Source organism: Rhinichthys klamathensis, unplaced genomic scaffold (genome assembly GCF_029890125.1).
Source record: "Rhinichthys klamathensis goyatoka isolate OS25496 unplaced genomic scaffold, OSU_Roscu_1.1 h1tg000352l_1, whole genome shotgun sequence".
Taxonomy (NCBI): Eukaryota; Metazoa; Chordata; class Actinopteri; order Cypriniformes; family Leuciscidae; genus Rhinichthys; species Rhinichthys klamathensis.
In genome coordinates, this window is record NW_026606863.1 from 422,501 (window position 1) to 442,500 (window position 20,000).

General features: G+C 38.6%; 2 protein-coding genes across 2 annotated transcripts in view; one reads left to right on the top strand and one right to left on the bottom strand.

Moving 5' to 3' along the window:
• Window positions 1-1,627, bottom strand: part of dnajc12 (DnaJ (Hsp40) homolog, subfamily C, member 12) — a 3,481-nt gene extending 1,854 nt beyond the window's left edge. The window contains exons 1-3 of the mRNA XM_056232658.1: window positions 1,521-1,627; window positions 1,080-1,158; window positions 659-798 (exon numbers count right to left, since the gene is read on the bottom strand). Of these exons, the coding sequence (XP_056088633.1) occupies window positions 659-798; window positions 1,080-1,158; window positions 1,521-1,598 (297 nt within the window). The 5' untranslated portion in view covers window positions 1,599-1,627. The remainder of the gene's footprint in view (window positions 1-658; window positions 799-1,079; window positions 1,159-1,520) is intronic.
• Window positions 1,628-2,284: 657 nt separating this feature from the next.
• sirt1 (sirtuin 1) lies at window positions 2,285-18,705 on the top strand. The gene is made up of 10 exons (XM_056232646.1): window positions 2,285-2,563; window positions 3,504-3,629; window positions 3,834-4,072; window positions 8,544-8,696; window positions 11,217-11,364; window positions 11,455-11,534; window positions 13,182-13,368; window positions 14,595-14,815; window positions 15,596-15,956; window positions 17,998-18,705. The coding sequence occupies exons 1-10, from the start codon at window positions 2,323-2,325 to the stop codon at window positions 18,237-18,239; spliced, it is 1,998 nt and encodes a 665-aa protein (XP_056088621.1). The 5' UTR covers window positions 2,285-2,322; the 3' UTR covers window positions 18,240-18,705.
• Window positions 18,706-20,000: the final 1,295 nt, after the last annotated feature.

The window sequence follows — 20,000 nt, forward strand, 5'->3', positions numbered from 1 at the left end:
ACTGTGTAACATCAGATTGATCAGAGATGCGTCAGTAGAAGCGAGACAGATGGCATCAAATACAGCATTTTACATTACAGTAAGTGTATTTTCTAATGTGGTATCTGTAGCCACATAATTATTTTTATAAAAATAATTATTTTTAGCAACAAGGGTGATATGAAACATGTATCTTGCATCGTTTGCTGTTGAATGAACTGATTGTTAAAAGTACTAAATTAAAAGATCTGTCTGTGTTTCGGTGATTAAACCAAATGTTCTCACTGCATATTACAATAATCTTGTGTTTGAAACGATAATTATGTAGAATGAAAATATGCACAACTAGAATGAAAGCTTGAGATCAGGTTTTGACAGAATAACCAGCTGTGTTACAAGAGTGATCAGTTTGGGTTTTTTCCTAAACGTTTTGAAAATGTCTTGTGAAAAGTGTACCAAAGCAAATAAAAAAAAATTATTATACAGTAGTCAACATTTGAAGTGGATCAAAACCTTTCATTAAAGTTATACATGGCTTTTGAACAATACCCGTTCTTGTCTTAGGACAACTTTGATGAACTTTTTTGATCCACTTCAAATGTTGACAACTGTAATATACCGGTTACATGATATAATGCAATGTTATTGTCATTTACTTTAGAGCAGGACTAACACTCACAGTTTTAACCGAGTCGCTGAGCGCTTGCCATTGGCTGAATGGGATTGCGATTCGACTTCTGAGCCAGAGATCATAACTCTTTCTTTTCTTCTCATCTGTGAGAATCTCTTTAGCCTCATGTAACTTCTGGAACTCCTCCACTGCAAGAAGAAATCACCAAAACAAGAGATTCAAGCCCTCGGTCACAATTACAGCTCAATATTTGGCTTTATATTAGAAATTAGAAATCCTAAATCAATCAACAAATGCAAATGTTGTGGACAAAATGCATTGCAACTAATTAATGCATTCATGAATATCGTAATCATTAATCATAGTACCATGGTATTATGATTTTTTTTTGGGGGGGGGGGGGGGGGGTACTATATGTCTCAGTTTCTCTGAAAGAAAATGGCATTTTCACAAAAAAATATAGTTGTACCTGCGTTAGGGTTCTCTGGATGTTTGTCAGGATGGCAGGCCAGGGCTCTCACTTTAAACTCGTTGACAATCTGTTCAGGCTGTGTGAGAGAAATGCATATTTATTACTAGCATATAATTATTCTGTAAACATCTTTAATGTCTATTTGCTGCAGCATGTGCATTTTCCAGCTATTTAATCAACTATTATGATGACTGATGATGTCACAGTCTCCGTCACACAAGCAACAGGCTGTTATCATCAGATGTGTCAAATGCACATTCATGCAATTACCTAATGTTTTCAGATTGCTTACGACAGATTAATAACTCCGATATGTTGTTGCAGTTGCGATTAAAATAATACTCGTTGTCCTTTAAGATGCCGTAATAAACTAGCAGAAATAATAAAAACACAAACCCTAAAAGAACTATCATAAGTTCTTGTAACTTGTGTGTTTACCGTTGACAGTTCATCGCAGCCGAGCAGCCCATAATAATCCTCCAAATCCTCCGTTCTGCAGTTCAGTATCGCCTCCATGCCTCCTACACTCACTCAACCACAACACACATTACCGTAAACTCGCTTAAACGTGTTCCTCACTAAGCCTGTGGCGCTCGATTGAGCGCGCATGCGCGTAAGTATTTGAAACTTTACGGTAGCAGGGCTTTTAAATGGCCTTCGTGACACAGACGCTATGACTCATACCAGAGAATGTCTAATAGACGGGCTTTGCTCATACTAAAATACCAAACTTCTGATTTAAATCAACAAAATTGCTTTTTATAACAAAAATTGTATTTGGACATGTTCCGCTTTAATAATACCATGGTATGTTTGGGGTTGAAATAATGTAAACATAATTATATCAATAAACTACTTTAAACAGAAGCGTTTGTTACAGAGCCATGGGTTTGTTACTGCGGGGCAGTCACGTGCTCTGTAGTCTTTTTTTAACTTTATTAAATAATTTCAAATAACAAACAGGCATTAACACATTATCATTGTTAAACACCTTAACAATAAGACCAAGCAGCATATCGTAAACGACATAATAATAACATAACATATAACCGGTAACCGAATAAATTACATTTCACGGGCTCTGTAGTCTGTTCGGACGCGCGCAGCGTCGCGCACTAGCGGCGCTATGGTCCATCGGCTCGTGACCTATGCTCGTGACGTCACGTCACATCATTACCGGAAGGTCCTCCCGCTCGCGCTCGCCCGCGCCCCTCCTCCACTCGCTCACTCCCTGGCGAAGATGGCGGACGGCGAGACTAAACGGGCCGAACCCGCCGACGCCGCTGAGCTGGACGGGCCGGTTCTGAAGAGACCGAGGCTCCGAGACCCGCTCGGTGATTCGAAACACAGCGATGCTGGTGGAACCGAGCCGGTGAAGGCGGAACCGGCGCTGATGGACGAGTCCCGGCAGGCCTCCTTCCACAACAACAACAAGCGCACTGAACCCGGGCTCACCGCCGAACCAGAACCCGAGCTCTCCGGTACAACCGCGTTACATTCTTTAGCCAATTATTCCATTTATTGGTTATTTTTAAAAGTCTTTTTTTAATCTCTTATGATAAGATAACAGACAGGTTTACTGCATGTTCACACAGTTTTACCCTATTTTTACGTTTTTATTGAATGATTATTTAATATATTAGCGACTTAAGTGATTATTATTATAACTATGTTTAGTTGTTTACATAATTTAATTAATTATTAGATATTATTTTATTGTTATTATTGATATATTTTATATAATTTCATTGTTTATTAATTAAAATTTTATTGTATTATTATTATTAATTATTTACTAATTAAATATAATTGTTATTATATTTATATAATTTCAATACTTAAGGGATATTCTTTTATTGTTTTAATGAACTATTCACTAATTAAATATAATAAACATTTTATTTATTTATATAATTTATATAATTATTAGATATTTTATTGTAATTATTTATTCTATTTAATAATATTTATCTGTCACTGCTTTGACATTTCATGTCAACTCCATAAATATTTGATTGATGCTTTTTTTTTGTACATTTTTGTTTTATTAAAATATATTTGGACACTTTAATATAGCCTTGTCTTTTGGACTAATTAGTTTAGTAAACCAGATGATTGATATACTATTCAGATGATTCATAAAGCAACTGAAACTGAAACTGTAACTCCCGCACAGATTGATCATATTTTCCTGTTTATATATTACTCATAATATTGCATTACCTTGCTTATTTGCTTAAATATATACATTAATTTAAAAAAAAAACTAAAATAAATTATGCATAGAGTAGTTATGATTAAATTTGAGCAAAACTATTATTATAAGTCGAAGAAATGCACATAGTCTAGTGGAATACAGCAGTTGTGTTACGCTGCTTTTGCTGTCATATAATTAGAGATGATTGTGTGTTTTGCACACAGCGTTAATTGACGAAGCTGTCCATCCCAGTGGGTTCACGTCACCTGATCTTCTTCGTGATGATGATGATGATGATGACTGCTCTTCTCACGCCAGCTCCAGTGATTGGACGCCCCAACCACAGATTGGTAAGTTTAGTTCGATTCGTCCATTCATTACTGAGTGTCTGATGCATATTGCAAGATGAAAATAAAGAACGTTTATTCTGAGTCAAACATCTGACACTGAAGATTAACGTGCACAGTTATACATCCTTATTGTGCAAATTGCACATTAATCTGCTCTAGAATTGAGTGTTTCGTGAGTTATATGAAAGCATGGTTTTCCTTCAGGGTCGTATCGGTTCATTCAGCAGCACATCATGAGAGGAACTGACCCGAGGGCCATTCTGAAAGATTTGCTTCCCGAAACGGTGCTTCCACCGGACCTGGATGACATGACACTGTGGCAGATCATCATCAACATCTCAGAGCCGCCCAAAAGGAAAAAACACAAAGACATCAACACATTAGAGGACGTCGTCCGACTCCTGAACGAGAGAAAGAAGGTTCTGGTGCTCACCGGCGCTGGGGTGTGTTTTTGATTATTATTTGATTATTCTGTATTCGAATATATTCAGGGCTTGACATCAAAGGAGAACTCCGGCGCAAAATGAACCTTTGGTCTAATTACACATTGTTACCTAGTCAACCGTTATCTGAGATTTGTTTTCATGATTATCGAATGTAAATAGTTTTATCTCTAAAAACAGTCGGCGTTCGTAGATCGACTGGTAGAGACTGTATTTCAACGATGGCTTCTGCCTGTATACGCGAAGTTGACTGTATGTATTAAATATCTTCTTATTAAACTGTCTGGACACTGACAAAGTTCTCAATGCTTCGGTTTGAAGGTAGGGACCCTCATTATGCTACCGTGTTAGTGTGGGGCTATTTTGAGCCTTGTTAGTGGTATTAACAATTGTCATTACTCCATGCCCAATATACTAGCGTTATACTAGCTTTATAGGCTAAACTGTTTTTAGAGATAAAACTATTTACATTCGATAATCATGAAAACAAATCTCAGATAACGGTTGACTAGGTAACAATGTGTAATTAGACCAAAGGTTCATTTTGCGCCGGAGTTCTCCTTAAACTTTTTTGCTCATCAGCCACTGTGGCTAGTGATTTTCCAAAGTTACTAGCCACTCGCATTTTCACTGGCCACAATTTGCCATAGGGGAATAACTACCATATAGTAGGGGTGTAACGGTATTGAACCGTTTCGGTGCGAGGCTTGCGGTTCGGTGCGCATACAAACCGAACGATTTCTTGGACCATTTTTCCTGCCGACAAAATTCGCGCTGGCGTGATCACCACAACGTTACGCAACATCAAATGGCAAGCGGAACGAAACTGCGCTACTCATTATGTGCTTCACGGATCGTTTATCAGTTCGGACTAGCAACATCTGTGCAGCGCGAGCCGATCTCGATCAAACGACACTGTTACAACACAGCGCTAAGAGATCCAGTGAAGAAAACATTTGAATTCGCCACTGAAGTAATAACAGCACTGCGAGATCTAGTGAGAAGCATTCACATTTCTCCGTTATTAACCGTAGAGATCTAACAGCGCTGACGTGGACACCAGGAGAAACATTGTGCCGTGAATGAACTAGTAATACTTTACCAGCAACATTCACCGTGGATTTAATATAGTAACACTAACTGTAACCAGTTTGGCTGAAATAGTGAAATGCTTTCAAGTACTTCACACATCTTTTTCCAGCACTTCAAAACTCAAATAATATATAAATAAATATATATTTAAATGTTATTTTTAATGTGATGACCAAAACATTATTTGTTCATCCTTCAAAGATGACACCCATTTATAAACCTGAAAGTTTCAAGATGTAGGAAAACTCACCGTTATTGAAAAATATTTTTTCTTTTAACAAATAGGAAATTTCTCTGGCATTTCTTTCTTTTTGCTGTATCGAAAACGTACCGAACCGTGACTTTAAAACCGAGGTACGTACCGAACCGTGATTTTTGTGTACCGTTACACCCCTACCATATAGATATTTTTAATCTCATAATTTGGCAGCCGGTATATTAGGCTACTGTCACTTTAAGACCTGACGCACGGACCCATTATACTTATACATAGCCAATATACTTTATGTGCTGCACTTTGGGTGTGAGCACAAAATCTGCAGGAATGAGTAAAATTGTGCTCAATACGCGCAATCCCTCGCCAGAATTCAAGCCTTGAACCACCAACAATATTCATCCGGAGCAAATTAAACGAGTGAGTAAAGGGTTGTGTGTCGACTCACTGTCGGAGAGATTGGAGAGCGAGAACACACAGCTGGTGTCTTTTGTATCTATTCTGCAGAAGAGTTTTAGATATTTCAGTATTAATATGTATCGAAAAATCAATATTACTGCCAACACTAGATTGCACTTAGTTTATTATTTTAGATGCCTTTTTAAAGGTACAATATGTAGGATTTTTGGCCACCAGGGGTCGCTAACCTCTTACAATAACAAAGGCGTATATTGATGACGCAAAGCATTAAGCGGAATTATGGATCTTGTCGTCAAGCTGATGGATCTTTTATGGATGAGTGAATACAGTGATGTTTTTAACATGACTGTGGTGTGAAGCAGGGCGCGATTGCTAACGAGAGACAGATCTCAGCGCCACACGCAACGCGAGTCCCGCGGATATAAAGGAATGAGGACATTTCATTCTACCGAACTACACACAAGTGCTTTATTACTACTCACACAGGTCAGTTTATTAGACGAATTAAACTTAAGGTAACACAGCGCTGTTTCACTTGCTCTACACTATCACACTAAACGGCATTGAGTGTGTTGAATGTTGTTTTGAGTGTGTTGAATGTTGTTGTGAGTGTGTTGAATGTTGTTTTGAGTGTGTTGAATGTTGTTTTGAGTGTGTTGAATGTTGTTTTGAGTGTGTTGAATGTTGTTTTGTGTGTGTTGAATGTTGTTTTGAGTGTGTTGAATGTTGTTTTGAGTGTGTTGAATGTTGTTTTGAGTGTGTTGAATGTTGTTTTGAGTGTGTTGAATGTTGTTTTGAGTGTGTTGAATGTTGTTTTGTGTGTGTTGAATGTTGTTTTGAGTGTGTTGAATGTTGTTTTGAGTGTGTTGAATGTTGTTTTGTGTGTTGAATGTTGTTTTGAGTGTGTTGAATGTTGTTTTGTGTGTGTTGAATGTTGTTTTGTGTGTGTTGAATGTTGTTTTGAGTGTGTTGAATGTTGTTTTGAGTGTGTTGAATGTTGTTTTGAGTGTGTTGAATGTTGTTTTGTGTGTGTTGAATGTTGTTTTGAGTGTGTTGAATGTTGTTTTGTGTGTGTTGAATGTTGTTTTGAGTGTGTTGAATGTTGTTTTGAGTGTGTTGAATGTTGTTTTGAGTGTGTTGAATGTTGTTTTGAGTGTGTTGAATGTTGTTTTGAGTGTGTTGAATGTTGTTTTGAGTGTGTTGAATGTTGTTTTGTGTGTGTTGAATGTTGTTTTGAGTGTGTTGAATGTTGTTTTGTGTGTGTTGAATGTTGTTTTGAGTGTGTTGAATGTTGTTTTGAGTGTGTTGAATGTTGTTTTGAGTGTGTTGAATGTTGTTTTGAGTGTGTTGAATGTTGTTTTGAGTGTGTTGAATGTTGTTTTGAGTGTGTTGAATGTTGTTTTGAGTGTGTTGAATGTTGTTTTGAGTGTGTTGAATGTTGTTTTGAGTGTGTTGAATGTTGTTTTGAGTGTGTTGAATGTTGTTTTGAGTGTGTTGAATGTTGTTTTGTGTGTGTTGAATGTTGTTTTGAGTGTGTTGAATGTTGTTTTGAGTGTGTTGAATGTTGTTTTGAGTGTGTTGAATGTTGTTTTGAGTGTGTTGAATGTTGTTTTGAGTGTGTTGAATGTTGTTTTGAGTGTGTTGAATGTTGTTTTGAGTGTGTTGAATGTTGTTTTGAGTGTGTTGAATGTTGTTTTGAGTGTGTTGAATGTTGTTTTGTGTGTGTTGAATGTTGTTTTGAGTGTGTTGAATGTTGTTTTGAGTGTGTTGAATGTTGTTTTGAGTGTGTTGAATGTTGTTTTGAGTGTGTTGAATGTTGTTTTGAGTGTGTTGAATGTTGTTTTGAGTGTGTTGAATGTTGTTTTGAGTGTGTTGAATGTTGTTTTGAGTGTGTTGAATGTTGTTTTGAGTGTGTTGAATGTTGTTTTGAGTGTGTTGAATGTTGTTTTGTGTGTTGAATGTTGTTTTGAGTGTGTTGAATGTTGTTTTGAGTGTGTTGAATGTTGTTAGTTAGGTTGTGTGTCGGCTGTTTGAGACTACCGTAAGCTAGATCAACATTAGAATAACATACAGATCATATTCTAACATTTCATCATGTTGAACTACATAACATTGATTAGTTTTATGTACATTTGCTCACCTGTCTAATAAAGTACATGCAACACTCGCGTCTCTGTCGAGGGCGAAGTTAGCCGCGGACGTGGAGCGCTCGGCATCTCCAAAGATGTTGATCTTCGTTCTAGTCCTCTTTTTGTCTCAAAGTCTGCTTGCCATGGTCCATAATGTTTGAACAAAAAAACAACAGCGTGAGCGTCCTGCTAGGCGTAACACAGTTGTCCACGTCTGTCGCCATGGTTACTATGGCAGTACAAGCGGAAACCGAGGGTAAAGCGGATATGACATCATTGACTCCTCACCCCTGCTCACCCGCCCCGTTTCCTCGGTTAAAATTGCAATTTTCTCACGATTTACAAATAGTTGGAAACATTGGGGATATTGTAAGTAATCAACTAAACAAAATATATAACACTGGCCTAGTGGTTTTTGGATATTTTACTGCAAAAATCCTACCTTTAAAAGACTACAATTGAAAAATGTATATTATATAAAATTCAACCCGCCAAAGTGGGTAGTAGGAGTGACTGCGTTACACACCAACGCTGAAATCCACACGCATTTTGCGGGTTGGCGGGTGTTAATGTCAAGCCCTGAATATATTGAATATTGTTCCTCTTGTGTCCACAGGTGTCCGTTTCCTGCGGGATTCCTGACTTTCGCTCTAGAGATGGAATATACGCTCGACTCGCTGTGGATTTTCCTGATCTTCCTGATCCTCAAGCCATGTTTGACATAGACTACTTTAGAAGAGATCCCAGGCCTTTTTTCAAATTTGCCAAGGTTTGATCCGCTGTGTTCTCATTTGCATTTCTGCCAAGAATGGAAAACATGCATTTCAAATAAGGCAAGACACTACAGGCAAAAAAAATATTTTTCATTCATATTGTCTATTTTGCTTCCATAATTATGTCTTCTTTCAGACTAGTGGAAAGAAAACATCCAAAAAACACATTTAATCCATTTTTATCTATATCTGTTGCACATATCTCTAATATGTCAACAGAATGAACTTGGATTTTGAACCTGCCTTTATCCAGTGTTCAGATTTCCATTCTGGAAATGTATGTAATTGAGGGCATGTTTAATTACACAATGCCTCATTTACATTTTTTAAACATAACAGTTCAGAAAACTTGTAATGCAACAACTGTAGGACCCAATGATTTCCACAAAGTGGAAAACATGCACAGAATCGTTCAATCCACTTCACTGCAACCCGTCAAAATAAAAGTTCGGTTTAACTTGAAGAAATTGTGACAGAAATATGTTAGTGTTGTACAGTAGAATTTAACTGCAATTGTCTCAATGTAATAATAATAAGTAACACATAATAATAATAAATTGTTAATAAAACTTTATTTTATAAGGAATAATCAATTTTCTTCTGTTTTAATAATAATAAATTGTTAATAAAACTTTATTTTATAAGGAATAATCAATTTTCTTCTGTTTTAATAATAATAAATTGTTAATAAAACTTTATTTTATAAGGAATAATCAATTTTCTTCTGTTTTAATAATAATAAATTGTTAATAAAACTTTATTTTTTAAGGAATAATACATTTTCTTCTGTTTTAATTTTAACAGTAAAGCTCTGTTGTCTAGCACTTTGTTTGACAAAAAGGTGTTTTATTGTATATGATTCAAAGATAAATTAAATTAATGTTTTATGCCATCATTTGATAGCCAAATATTTTTTAATTAATTTCACAGAAATATATATATATATATATTTTAATATAAATTGTTGTTTTTATGTCTTCAGTTGATTTTAGAAATGATTTTTGATTATTAAAATGTAATTAAACCATTAAAATGGAATCCAGAAAACTTAAAACGGAAAACACAGAATTTGGTAAAAAAAAAATTAAACGGAATTTGAGGGGGAAAAGCGTATTTCATAGGGCCATAAACATGACATTTTTGTTAAACCTTTATTAAATTGTTGTTAAATTGCATAAGTTTCTTGATTTCAATTAATTAGACATGCTTTTTGATTACTAAAATTTTATTTAACCATTAAAATGGAGTGCAAAAAAATCAAAACGGAAAAAGAAGAGGATCCATAAAACCTGAAATGGAAAAAGCGGAATTTGAAAAAAAAAATAAACCGTATTTGATAGAGCCTTACAAAACATGTAATTTTTGTTAAACCTTTAATAAATTGTTGTTAAAATGTATACTTTTCGTGATTTCAATTAATTAGACATGCTTTTTGATTACTAAAATTGTATTTAACCATTAAAGGTCCCGTTCTTCGTGATCCCATGTTTCAAACTTTAGTTAGTGTGTAATGTTGTTGTTAGAGTATAAATAATATCTGTAAAATTATAAAGCTCAAAGTTCAATGCCAAGCGAGATATTTTATTTAACAGAAGTCGCCTACATCGAACGGCCCGTTTGGACTACATCCCTCTACTTCCTTCTTTAATGACGTCAGTAGAACAGTTTTTTGACTAACGTCCGCCCACAGGAATGCTCCCTCAACTTGCGCACTTCTTATAACTTACTGTGTTTACTCAGCTCTTACGGTGATTTTCTGAAGTAAAACTGACGCTTCATCTTTTGTGTGATGTACAATAAATTTTATTAAACTCATCAGTATATGTTTGATCATCATTCGGACCTGGTCCGAAACAGCAGACTTGTAGGCTATTAATAAATAATGGATACATACAAGCAGATGACAAATACGTTATAATAACCGTAATTAAACTACTAAACTATACTGACTCTGTAGGCATTATTGTCCGACTCGAAATGAACACCGTTACTGAGAGTTTCTGATATTATCATTATTCCGACCGTGAGATGAAATTGTCCTGAGAGACTGAGCGCGAGCTCATGAAGCTCCGCCCCCTGTGCCGGCACCAGCTTATTTGCATTTAAAGGGCACACACTAAAACAGCGCGTTTTTCTGAGCCCCAAAAAATGACAATTTAAACATGCTGTAAAAAATGATCTGTTGGGTATTTTGAGCTGAAACTTCACATACACATTCTGGGGACATCAGAGACTTATTTTACATCTTGTGAAAAGGTGCATAATACGGGACCTTTAAAATGGAGTGCAAAAAAATCAAAACAGAAAAAGAACAGAATCTAGAAAAACTAAAACGGGACATATGGAATTTTGAAAAAAATTAACAGAATTTTGGACAATATAAAACGGATTTCATTGAGCCCTGCTACTGTGATTTAATCACCTGTGGAAGCACAGTGATATTATCTACCCTATTATTCACCTGTGACGTCTTGCCATGAAGATAAATATCAATATGCGCCGTTTCATTATCCTAGGAAATCTACCCAGGCCAGTTCCAGCCGTCTCCGTGTCACAGGTTCATCTCAACGCTGGATAAGAAGGGAAGGTTACTGAGGAACTACACTCAGAACATCGACACACTGGAGCAGGTCGCCGGGATCCAGAAGATCATTCAGTGTCATGGTATATCTGCTGTCATCATCCCTTTATATACATTATTCTGTCCTTATCTAGTCTATTTATTTATCTTTTGTCTTTTACTGTTTGTTTTAGGTTCTTTTGCGACTGCTTCCTGTCTTGTCTGTAAACATAAGGTTGATTGTGAGGCCGTAAGGGAGGATATATTCAACCAGGTACATTTGAGTGTGCAAATTTAAAGTGTCCCATTATGCTATTTTAAAGGCTCCTAATTTTATTTTAAACGCTCCTACAATAGGTAAAAAAACATAACATTTTCTCATAATATACATCGCAGCATCAGCTCTTTTCTTAAAGAGTGTGAAACGCTTTGTTCAAAGATTCAGTTTCTCTAAGCTCCTCCTCTCCGCGAGCTACTCTGCTCTGATTGGTCAGACGGCCCAGTCTGTTGTGATTGGTCGACCGCTTACAGCGCATGTCGGAAACTAAAAAGCCATTCATTAGCATATCTGAATTTCAGCTCTTATTCAGCACTTAATACACAGTGATACAAACATTTTTTAGATGTTTAGGGGTGGGGTTAGGGATCAGGGGGTGGAGATGGGTAGGATTAGGGGTGGGGTTAGGGATCAGGGGGCGGAGATGGGTAGGATTAGGGGTGGGGTTAGGGATCAGGGGGCGGAGATGGGTAGGTTTAGGGGTGGGGTTAGGATCAGGGGGCGGAGATGGGTAGGTTTAGGGGTGGGGTTAGGGATCAGGAGGCGGAGATGGGTAGGTTTAGGGGTTAGGGATCAGGGGGCGGAGATGGGTAGGTTTAGGGGTGGGGTTAGGGATCAGGGGGCGGAGATGGGTAGGTTTAGGGGTTAGGGATCAGGAGGCGGAGATGGGTAGGATTAGGGGTGGGGTTAGGGATCAGGAGGCAGAGTTAGGATTAGGGGTGGGGTTAGGGATCAGGAGGCGGAGATGGGTAGGATTAGGGGTGGGGTTAGGGATCAGGGGGCGGAGATGGGTAGGTTTAGGGGTGGGGTTAGGGATCAGGGGGCGGAGATGGGTAGGATTAGGGGTGGATTAGGGATCAGGAGGCGGAGATGGGTAGGTTTAGGGGTTAGGGATCAGGAGGCGGAGATGGGTAGGTTTAGGGGTGGGGTTAGGGATCAGGGGGCGGAAATGGGTAGGTTTAGGGGTTAGGGATCAGGAGGCGGAGATGGGTAGGATTAGGGGTGGGGTTAGGGATCAGGAGGCGGAGATGGGTAGGATTAGGGGTGGGGTTAGGGATCAGGAGGCGGAGATGGGTAGGTTTAGGGGTTAGGGATCAGGAGGCGGAGATGGGTAGGATTAGGGGTGGGGTTAGGGATCAGGAGGCGGAGATGGGTAGGATTAGGGGTGGGGTTAGGGATCAGGGGGTGGAGATGGGTAGGATTAGGGGTGGGGTTAGGGATCAGGGGGCGGAGATGGGTAGGATTAGGGGTGGGGTTAGGGATCAGGAGGCGGAGATGGGTAGGATTAGGGGTGGGGTTAGGGATCAGGGGGCGGAGATGGGTAGGTTTTGGTATATGTAAGGTGGGAGGAGTTGGATCTGGATCCAACTCCTCCCCCTGGATTTCGTGTTCTGCAGTGAGGACCATCTCAAATTAGTTACATTGTTACATGTATGTAACGGGAAGTGAGACTGGAATTACCGACGACTCGTTTCAGCAGTTCAGAATCGCTGCTTTCTTTTATGAGACAATGACAACTTTATTCGTCGTGCACTTTGACCTTTAAAACTTTGCAGACCTTTTACATTCACAAACAGCGTTAGTACAACCTGCATGCAAGGGAATATTCGAGGAAGCAATTTAAAACGTGTCGTTCTGTTGCAGGTTGTTCCTCACTGTCCGAGGTGTCCGTCAGATATCCCGTATGCCATCATGAAACCAGACATTGTCTTCTTCGGCGAGAATCTTCCAGAATTTTTCCACAGAGCCATGAAGCAGGATAAAGATGAGGTGGACCTTCTCATTGTGATCGGCTCCTCGCTGAAAGTGCGGCCAGTGGCTCTTATACCCAGTACGTTCCATCTCTTGTTTTTCTTTGATTTTCTTTAGCCCTATTCGGATGGTAATTGACCCTTCGCTGGGAGTTTGATTGACAGGCAATCTGACCAATCATAATCCGCCATCCGCCGAATCCACCATTTTTGTCCGACAAAGCGGTCAGAAGAGTTAGTAGATTAACGTTGGAGGATTTGAACTTGAAAAACGGTGTACTGACGTCTTTACGCGGTTAAAACAACATTCCTTCTGATGTTCATTCATGTTTATTTGATGCTATAATGAAGAGATGATCGGTTCACGAGCAGCTTTAACTGAGCGATCTGCTACGACACATTAAAGAGCTACAAAACGGTATTTATTGTTTAAATTTCGTTAAAAAATTACCAAATTTGAAAGTTGGGACTTTGTGAGAACATGGTGTGTGCCGTGAGAGCGGCGTCGCTTGACGGACATAGCAACAGTAACTAAAGGGGGCGGGTCTTTGCGAACGGTCAATTGTGAACGTCTGTAAAAATTAATTTGCATGGCGCTTGCACGAACTTCCCCAGCAAACTGAGTAAATATAATAAGTAACACGCCAAATTAGCTCGTGATTTGACAGCGTTACTCGCCACAGTTGATTTTTAGGCGCATTTGGCGGGTGTTAATTTCAAACCCTGATGATAATGCCATAGTATTACCATGATTTTCTAGCCTGGCGTCGTCATACGCAGACTCTAGTCAGCATGTGAGTTTGATGTGGCTCCATTGGGCTGTGATTATGGGGCGTTTCAACAGAACCAGGAAAGAAAATACCTCTCATTGGACAGACCGAATCCCGTAGGAAGGACGGCAGAAACATCTTTCCGATCGACAAATGCCTTGATCGCGGTTCTCTGTTCCTCTTTTAAAATGAATGAATCTTCTATAACAGACACGATGCTGAATCTACACATCTCAGTTCTCCAGCGGCGGCCATCTTTGTTGTAAACGAATTCAACCCAAGCGCTCTTTGGTGACGTGATGATTACGCTACTGTTGATCATCTGTCCATCATCGTATAAACCCCGCCCTGACAATTTGATTGGTCCGAACAGCTTCGGTTCGGGCATACTTGCTTCACAACGGATCAAGTCCAGACCGAACTTCCCGTCCTCAGATGTTGTGGGCGGAGCTAAGCTCGGCTAGCATCCAGGCTAATGATTTTCCCTTTCATAAAACGAAATGATGTTTGTTTTCTAAATCCGTGTCTCTCTGCAGGCTCTATACCTCATGACGTGCCTCAAGTCCTGATAAACCGCGAGCCGCTGCCGCACCTGAACTTCGACGTGGAGCTGCTCGGAGACTGTGACGTGATTGTGAACGAACTCTGCCATCGTCTGGGTGGCGACTTTGAGCATCTGTGCTACGACTCGTCACGTCTGAGCGAGATCACAGAGAAACCAGCCGCCCTGTTACACGCCGAGAGCACGTCCTCAGACGTCAGACACACCGATCACGCTCAGCCCGTCACACACACTGATCACGCTCAGCCCGTCACACACACTGATCACGCTCAGCCCGTCACACACACCGATCACGCTCAGCCCGTCACACACACTGATCACGCTCAGCCCGTCACACACACTGATCACGCTCAGCCCGTCACACACACTGATCACGCTCAGCCCGTCACACACACCGATCACGCTCAGCCCGTCACACACACTGATCACGCTCAGCCAGTCACACACACTGATCACGCTCAGCCCGTCACACACACCGATCACGCTCAGCCCGTCACACACACCGATCACGCTCAGCCCGTCACACACACTGATCACGCTCAGCCCGTCACACACACCGATCACGCTCAGCCCGTCACACACACTGATCACGCTCAGCCCGTCACACACACTGATCACGCTCAGCCCGTCACACACACTGATCACGCTCAGCCCGTCACACACACTGATCACGCTCAGCCCGTCACACACACCGATCACGCTCAGCCCGTCACACACACCGATAACGCTCAGCCCGTCACACACACTGATCACGCTCAGCCCGTCACACACACCGATAACGCTCAGCCCGTCACACACACCGATAATGCTCAGCCCGTCACACACACCGATAACGCTCAGCCCGTCACACACACTGATCACGCTCAGCCCGTCACACACACCGATAACGCTCAGCCCGTCACACACACTGATCACGCTCAGCCCGTCACACACACCGATAACGCTCAGCCCGTCACACACACTGATCACGCTCAGCCCGTCACACACACTGATCACGCTCAGCCCGTCACACACACTGATCACGCCCAGCCCATCACACACACTGATTGTCAAACTTCACTGTCTCCCAAAAAATCCCCTGAAATGGCGTCTTCTCCAGGAGCCAGACGAACAAGCCCTCGTTCAGAGCCGCTCCCGGAAACTGAGACGGACGAGTTGGACTCCAACCCAAGAGCTTGTTCTCCAAAGCCGGCGAGTCCCTGTAGGACAGCAGAAGCACGGGACGCTACTGACGACACACAGATCCAAGACACAGGCGATCGTCAACGTGTCGAAGTGCGGAGGCGCTGCTGGAGGAGCCGAATCTGCCAGAGTCCAATCAGCAAACGACTCGGAGGTAAAACACAAAAAAATACACAAAAAAAGTCTTTAAAGGGGTCATATAATGCCATTTTTGTACAAGCTAGTATGATTCTTTAGGGTCTAAATTAAAAGTTTGTAATATACTTTAATTAAAAATTCTCATTAGTATTGTAAGAAAACACTTATTTTACTTGGTCAAAAACAGCTCTGTTTTCAGCACGCCGTTTCAGTGCATATGCCTTTAAATGATCATGAGCTTTGCTCACCCCGCCTCTCTGTTCTGTGTGTACACCGTTTGTAACACAATAACCATAACGCGTTGTTCAGTATAAACGTGAGATTATGAATTATATTGAGAACATCATACATAGAAAACATGCCGTAATGTACCCTGAGTGTAAACCTTAGACGCATTCATCGTGAAGCGTGCAGATAGGGATTTGCAAAGATTAATATAAATATTAATATAAAGTTTAATAAAACGTTACACTCACTTCAGTTCTTCTAGAGGTTCAGCAGGAACACGAATAGCTGGTACCGATCCTTTATTCATGAGCAGCTTCTTAGCAAAACCAGCTTTATACTGACCCTCGTTTATAAAGCAGTCTGGTGAGAAATGATTCGCGCAAACATGAGAGCATTGACGTTGCTCGTGGGGAATATTCCCTTCGAAAACAAACTCAGCCACTGCTGTAAAATAAATAAAATAAAAATGATAAATGTTTTAAATGTTCCTGCTATTATGGACGATTTATTGGTGCAAATTACACACAAAAAATCTTTAAAACCTTTTATCTAAAAAAAAAAATCTAATTTTTATTTACTATATAATTTTAACTCTAGAGAGAGAGTGAGAGATACATTTATTTGTATTATAAATGTTATATTATGTTTTATTTATTAGATTTATATTGTGTTTTTTATTATAAACATCGTTTTTATATTATTTTTGTATGACTTGGAGGTAAAAAGAAATTTAAAATGATAAAATATTTAAATGTTCCTGCTATTATGGACGATTTATTGGTGCAAATTACACACAAAAAATCTTTAAAACCTTTTATCTAAAAAAAAAAATCACATTTTTATTTACTATATAGTTTTAAATCTAGAGAGAGAGTGAGAGATACATTTATATAAATTTATTTTTATTATAAATGTTAGTTTTTTATTTATTAGATTTATATTATGCTTTTTATTATAAACATTGTTTTGATATAATTTGTGTATTAATTATATTAATATTATTTTCTTTTTATATTATTTTTTATATATTTTTATTGTATACAGTATATTTTTAATGTATATACAAAGATATCATTATACATTTTATTTATCATATTATTTTTATATTGTTTATATTATATATATATATATATATATATCATTTTAAATTTTTTATTTTTTTTATACAGAAATGGATGGATGGGTAGATAGATTTGTTTATTATACTATTTTGGTTTTATATATTTAATTTAAGGGTGGATGGATGGATATTTGGATAGATGAATAATGATATATGGATATTTGGATAGATGAATAATGATATATGGATATTTGGATAGATGAATAATGATATGGATATTTGGATAGATGAATAATTATATATGGATATTTGGATAGATGAATAATGATATATGGATATTTGGATAGATGAATAATTATATATGGATATTTGGATAGATGAATAATGATATATGGATATATCATATTTGGATAGATGAATAATGATATATGGATATATCATATTTGGATAGATGAATGATATATGGATAGATGAATAATGAAATATGGATTTTTGGATAGATGAATGATATATGGATAGATGAATAATGATATATGAATAGATGAATAATTATATATGGATGAATGGATCACATTAAGTCGTTTAACGTGAGCCTGGTACTGTGTTTTGAATCTAAGATTTTTCATCTATCATAAAGTAATTGTTCATGTAAAAGATGTTTAAAACCAAAGCAATCAGATATATATTCTTGTAAAGTTTTAGTTTAATTTTTTTTAAAGCTCATTGCACACATGCTGTAATTGGTTCTGGTTCTGGTTCTGTTTTGCAGCCTCGCAGTATTTATTCCAAGCGCCGAACCGCTACATCTTCCACGGGGCCGAGGTTTACTCCAGTTCAGAAGACGAGACGTCCAGTTCCTGCGACAGCGACGGCTCTCGTTTCAGCGCCAACGCCTTCGACAACGAAGAAGACAGTGAGGAAGAGGAGGAAGAGGCTTCACCAGAGACAGAGAAAGACAGTGAACACACACGCCTTCAGACAGACTGCACAGCAAACACACACCGCCTCTAAAACACAGCGGCCCGCTGGACTTCACGTGCTCCAGTCTCTTTTATATATTTTTGTATTTCCCTCCCTCTCCTGTTATGTCTTCTAATGCATGCAACATCTCTCTCGTTTGGCCTATAAACCTTTCTTTTGTTTGTATTTTTGCATTTTTAGATGTAAAATATACGTTTTTGGTTCCGGTGAATGTTTCTGCCTGAGAACACAGTTGAGTTGAACTTGCCATGTAATTGTTTGGGATAAAAAAAAGGGAATGTTTTTCAAACCAAAGATCACTTTATCTGTATAGTTTGCTTTTTTTTCACTGAATTTACAAGTTCCTTGTTGGATCTAAGCACTGTTCATGTGGCATTTGCCAGCTACTGTTGAAGACTTTTATACACAGTAGAGTTTAATAGTCATCAAACAGATGTTTGCCATGAGTTTTCAGTTCCTGAACGTATAGAAATAAATTATTTACATGCTTTCACTACTCTTGAAATTCCTGTCCTGATTGACTAAAGCTCTCGATAACTAGGCATTAAAATCTTTATAAAGTTATATCAACATGCACCTTCATGCAGTTTTGTTGTATTTTATTATTTATATTCAAAAAAGACTATTTTCATATGTTTACGTAAATGCAAAAAGCAAAATTGTCATCAAATTTGTACAGACAATACCAAGTTTTTACTCTCTTGTTTGCGAAATACTGTACATGATGCACGTAAGTTTTCATTAAGAATAGTAGAGAAGTATTTTGCTCGGTTATAAAATATTAAAAAGTATCTGCAAGATGATCCATTTCAGCTGTGTTTAAAGAGATTGAAATGTAGGCTTTGCATTTCTGAACTATTTCATACAGTTTTAAAAATATGCAGTGTATTCTACATTAACTAGTAAAACCATATTTGGTATGCATGTTATCTCTATGTAGTTTATTAATGCAAATTGCTGGTTTCAAGGTCAATATTTTAAAAGATGTGACAGACAGCTAAAAGTCTTTAAACAATATGTTGATTCAAGTGGTGAAGAATTTAGAGTTAACTGGCAATAATTGAGTGTAGTTACTGGGTAAATAACAGTCCTTGGTCAAATAACTGGTTTTGGCAGAAAACCATCTATTTTAATATATCGTTTTACATTAAATATTACCAGTTTTATATATATATATTTATGTTACAGGTCAAATAAATTAAATATCAAGCAAGTGGAGTGTTTATAAATTGCTTAAGACCACCTAGGTTTCATAATGCAGGTATATCGAATCAGGTGTATCATTCATCTATCTATAAATTACAGGAGTGTGTGTGTGAGTGTGTTTCTGTCTGTCTGTCTGTGTGTGTGTGTTTCTGTCTGTCTGTCTGTCTGTCTGTCTGTGTGTGTGTGTGTTTCTGTCTGTGTGTGAGTGTGTTTCTGTCTGTGTGTGTGTGTGTGTTTCTGTCTGTCTGTCTGTGAGTTTGTTTCTGTCTGTCTGTCTGTGTGTGAGTGTGTTTCTGTCTGTGTGTGTGTGTGTGAGTGTGTTTCTGTCTGTGTGTGTGTGAGTGTGTTTCTGTCTGTCTGTGTGTGAGTGTGTTTCTGTCTGTCTGTCTGTGTGTGAGTGTGTTTCTGTCTGTGTGTGTGTGTGTGAGTGTGTTTCTGTCTGTGTGTGTGTGAGTGTGTTTCTGTCTGTCTGTCTGTGTGTGAGTGTGTTTCTGTCTGTCTGTCTGTGTGTGAGTGTGTTTCTGTCTGTGTGTGTGTGTGTGTGTTTCTGTCTGTCTGTGTGTGAGTGTGTTTCTGTCTGTCTGT

Coding starts and splice junctions, on each gene's coding strand:
- sirt1 (XM_056232646.1), top strand. CDS start 2,323: ATGGCGGACGGCGAGACTAAACGGGCCGAACCCGCCGACGCCGCTGAG. Junction 13,369..14,594: donor GCCAGTGGCTCTTATACCCA/GTACGTTCCATC, acceptor GTCTCTCTGCAG/GCTCTATACCTCATGACGTG. Junction 14,816..15,595: donor CCGAGAGCACGTCCTCAGAC/GTCAGACACACC, acceptor GATCACGCTCAG/CCCGTCACACACACTGATCA.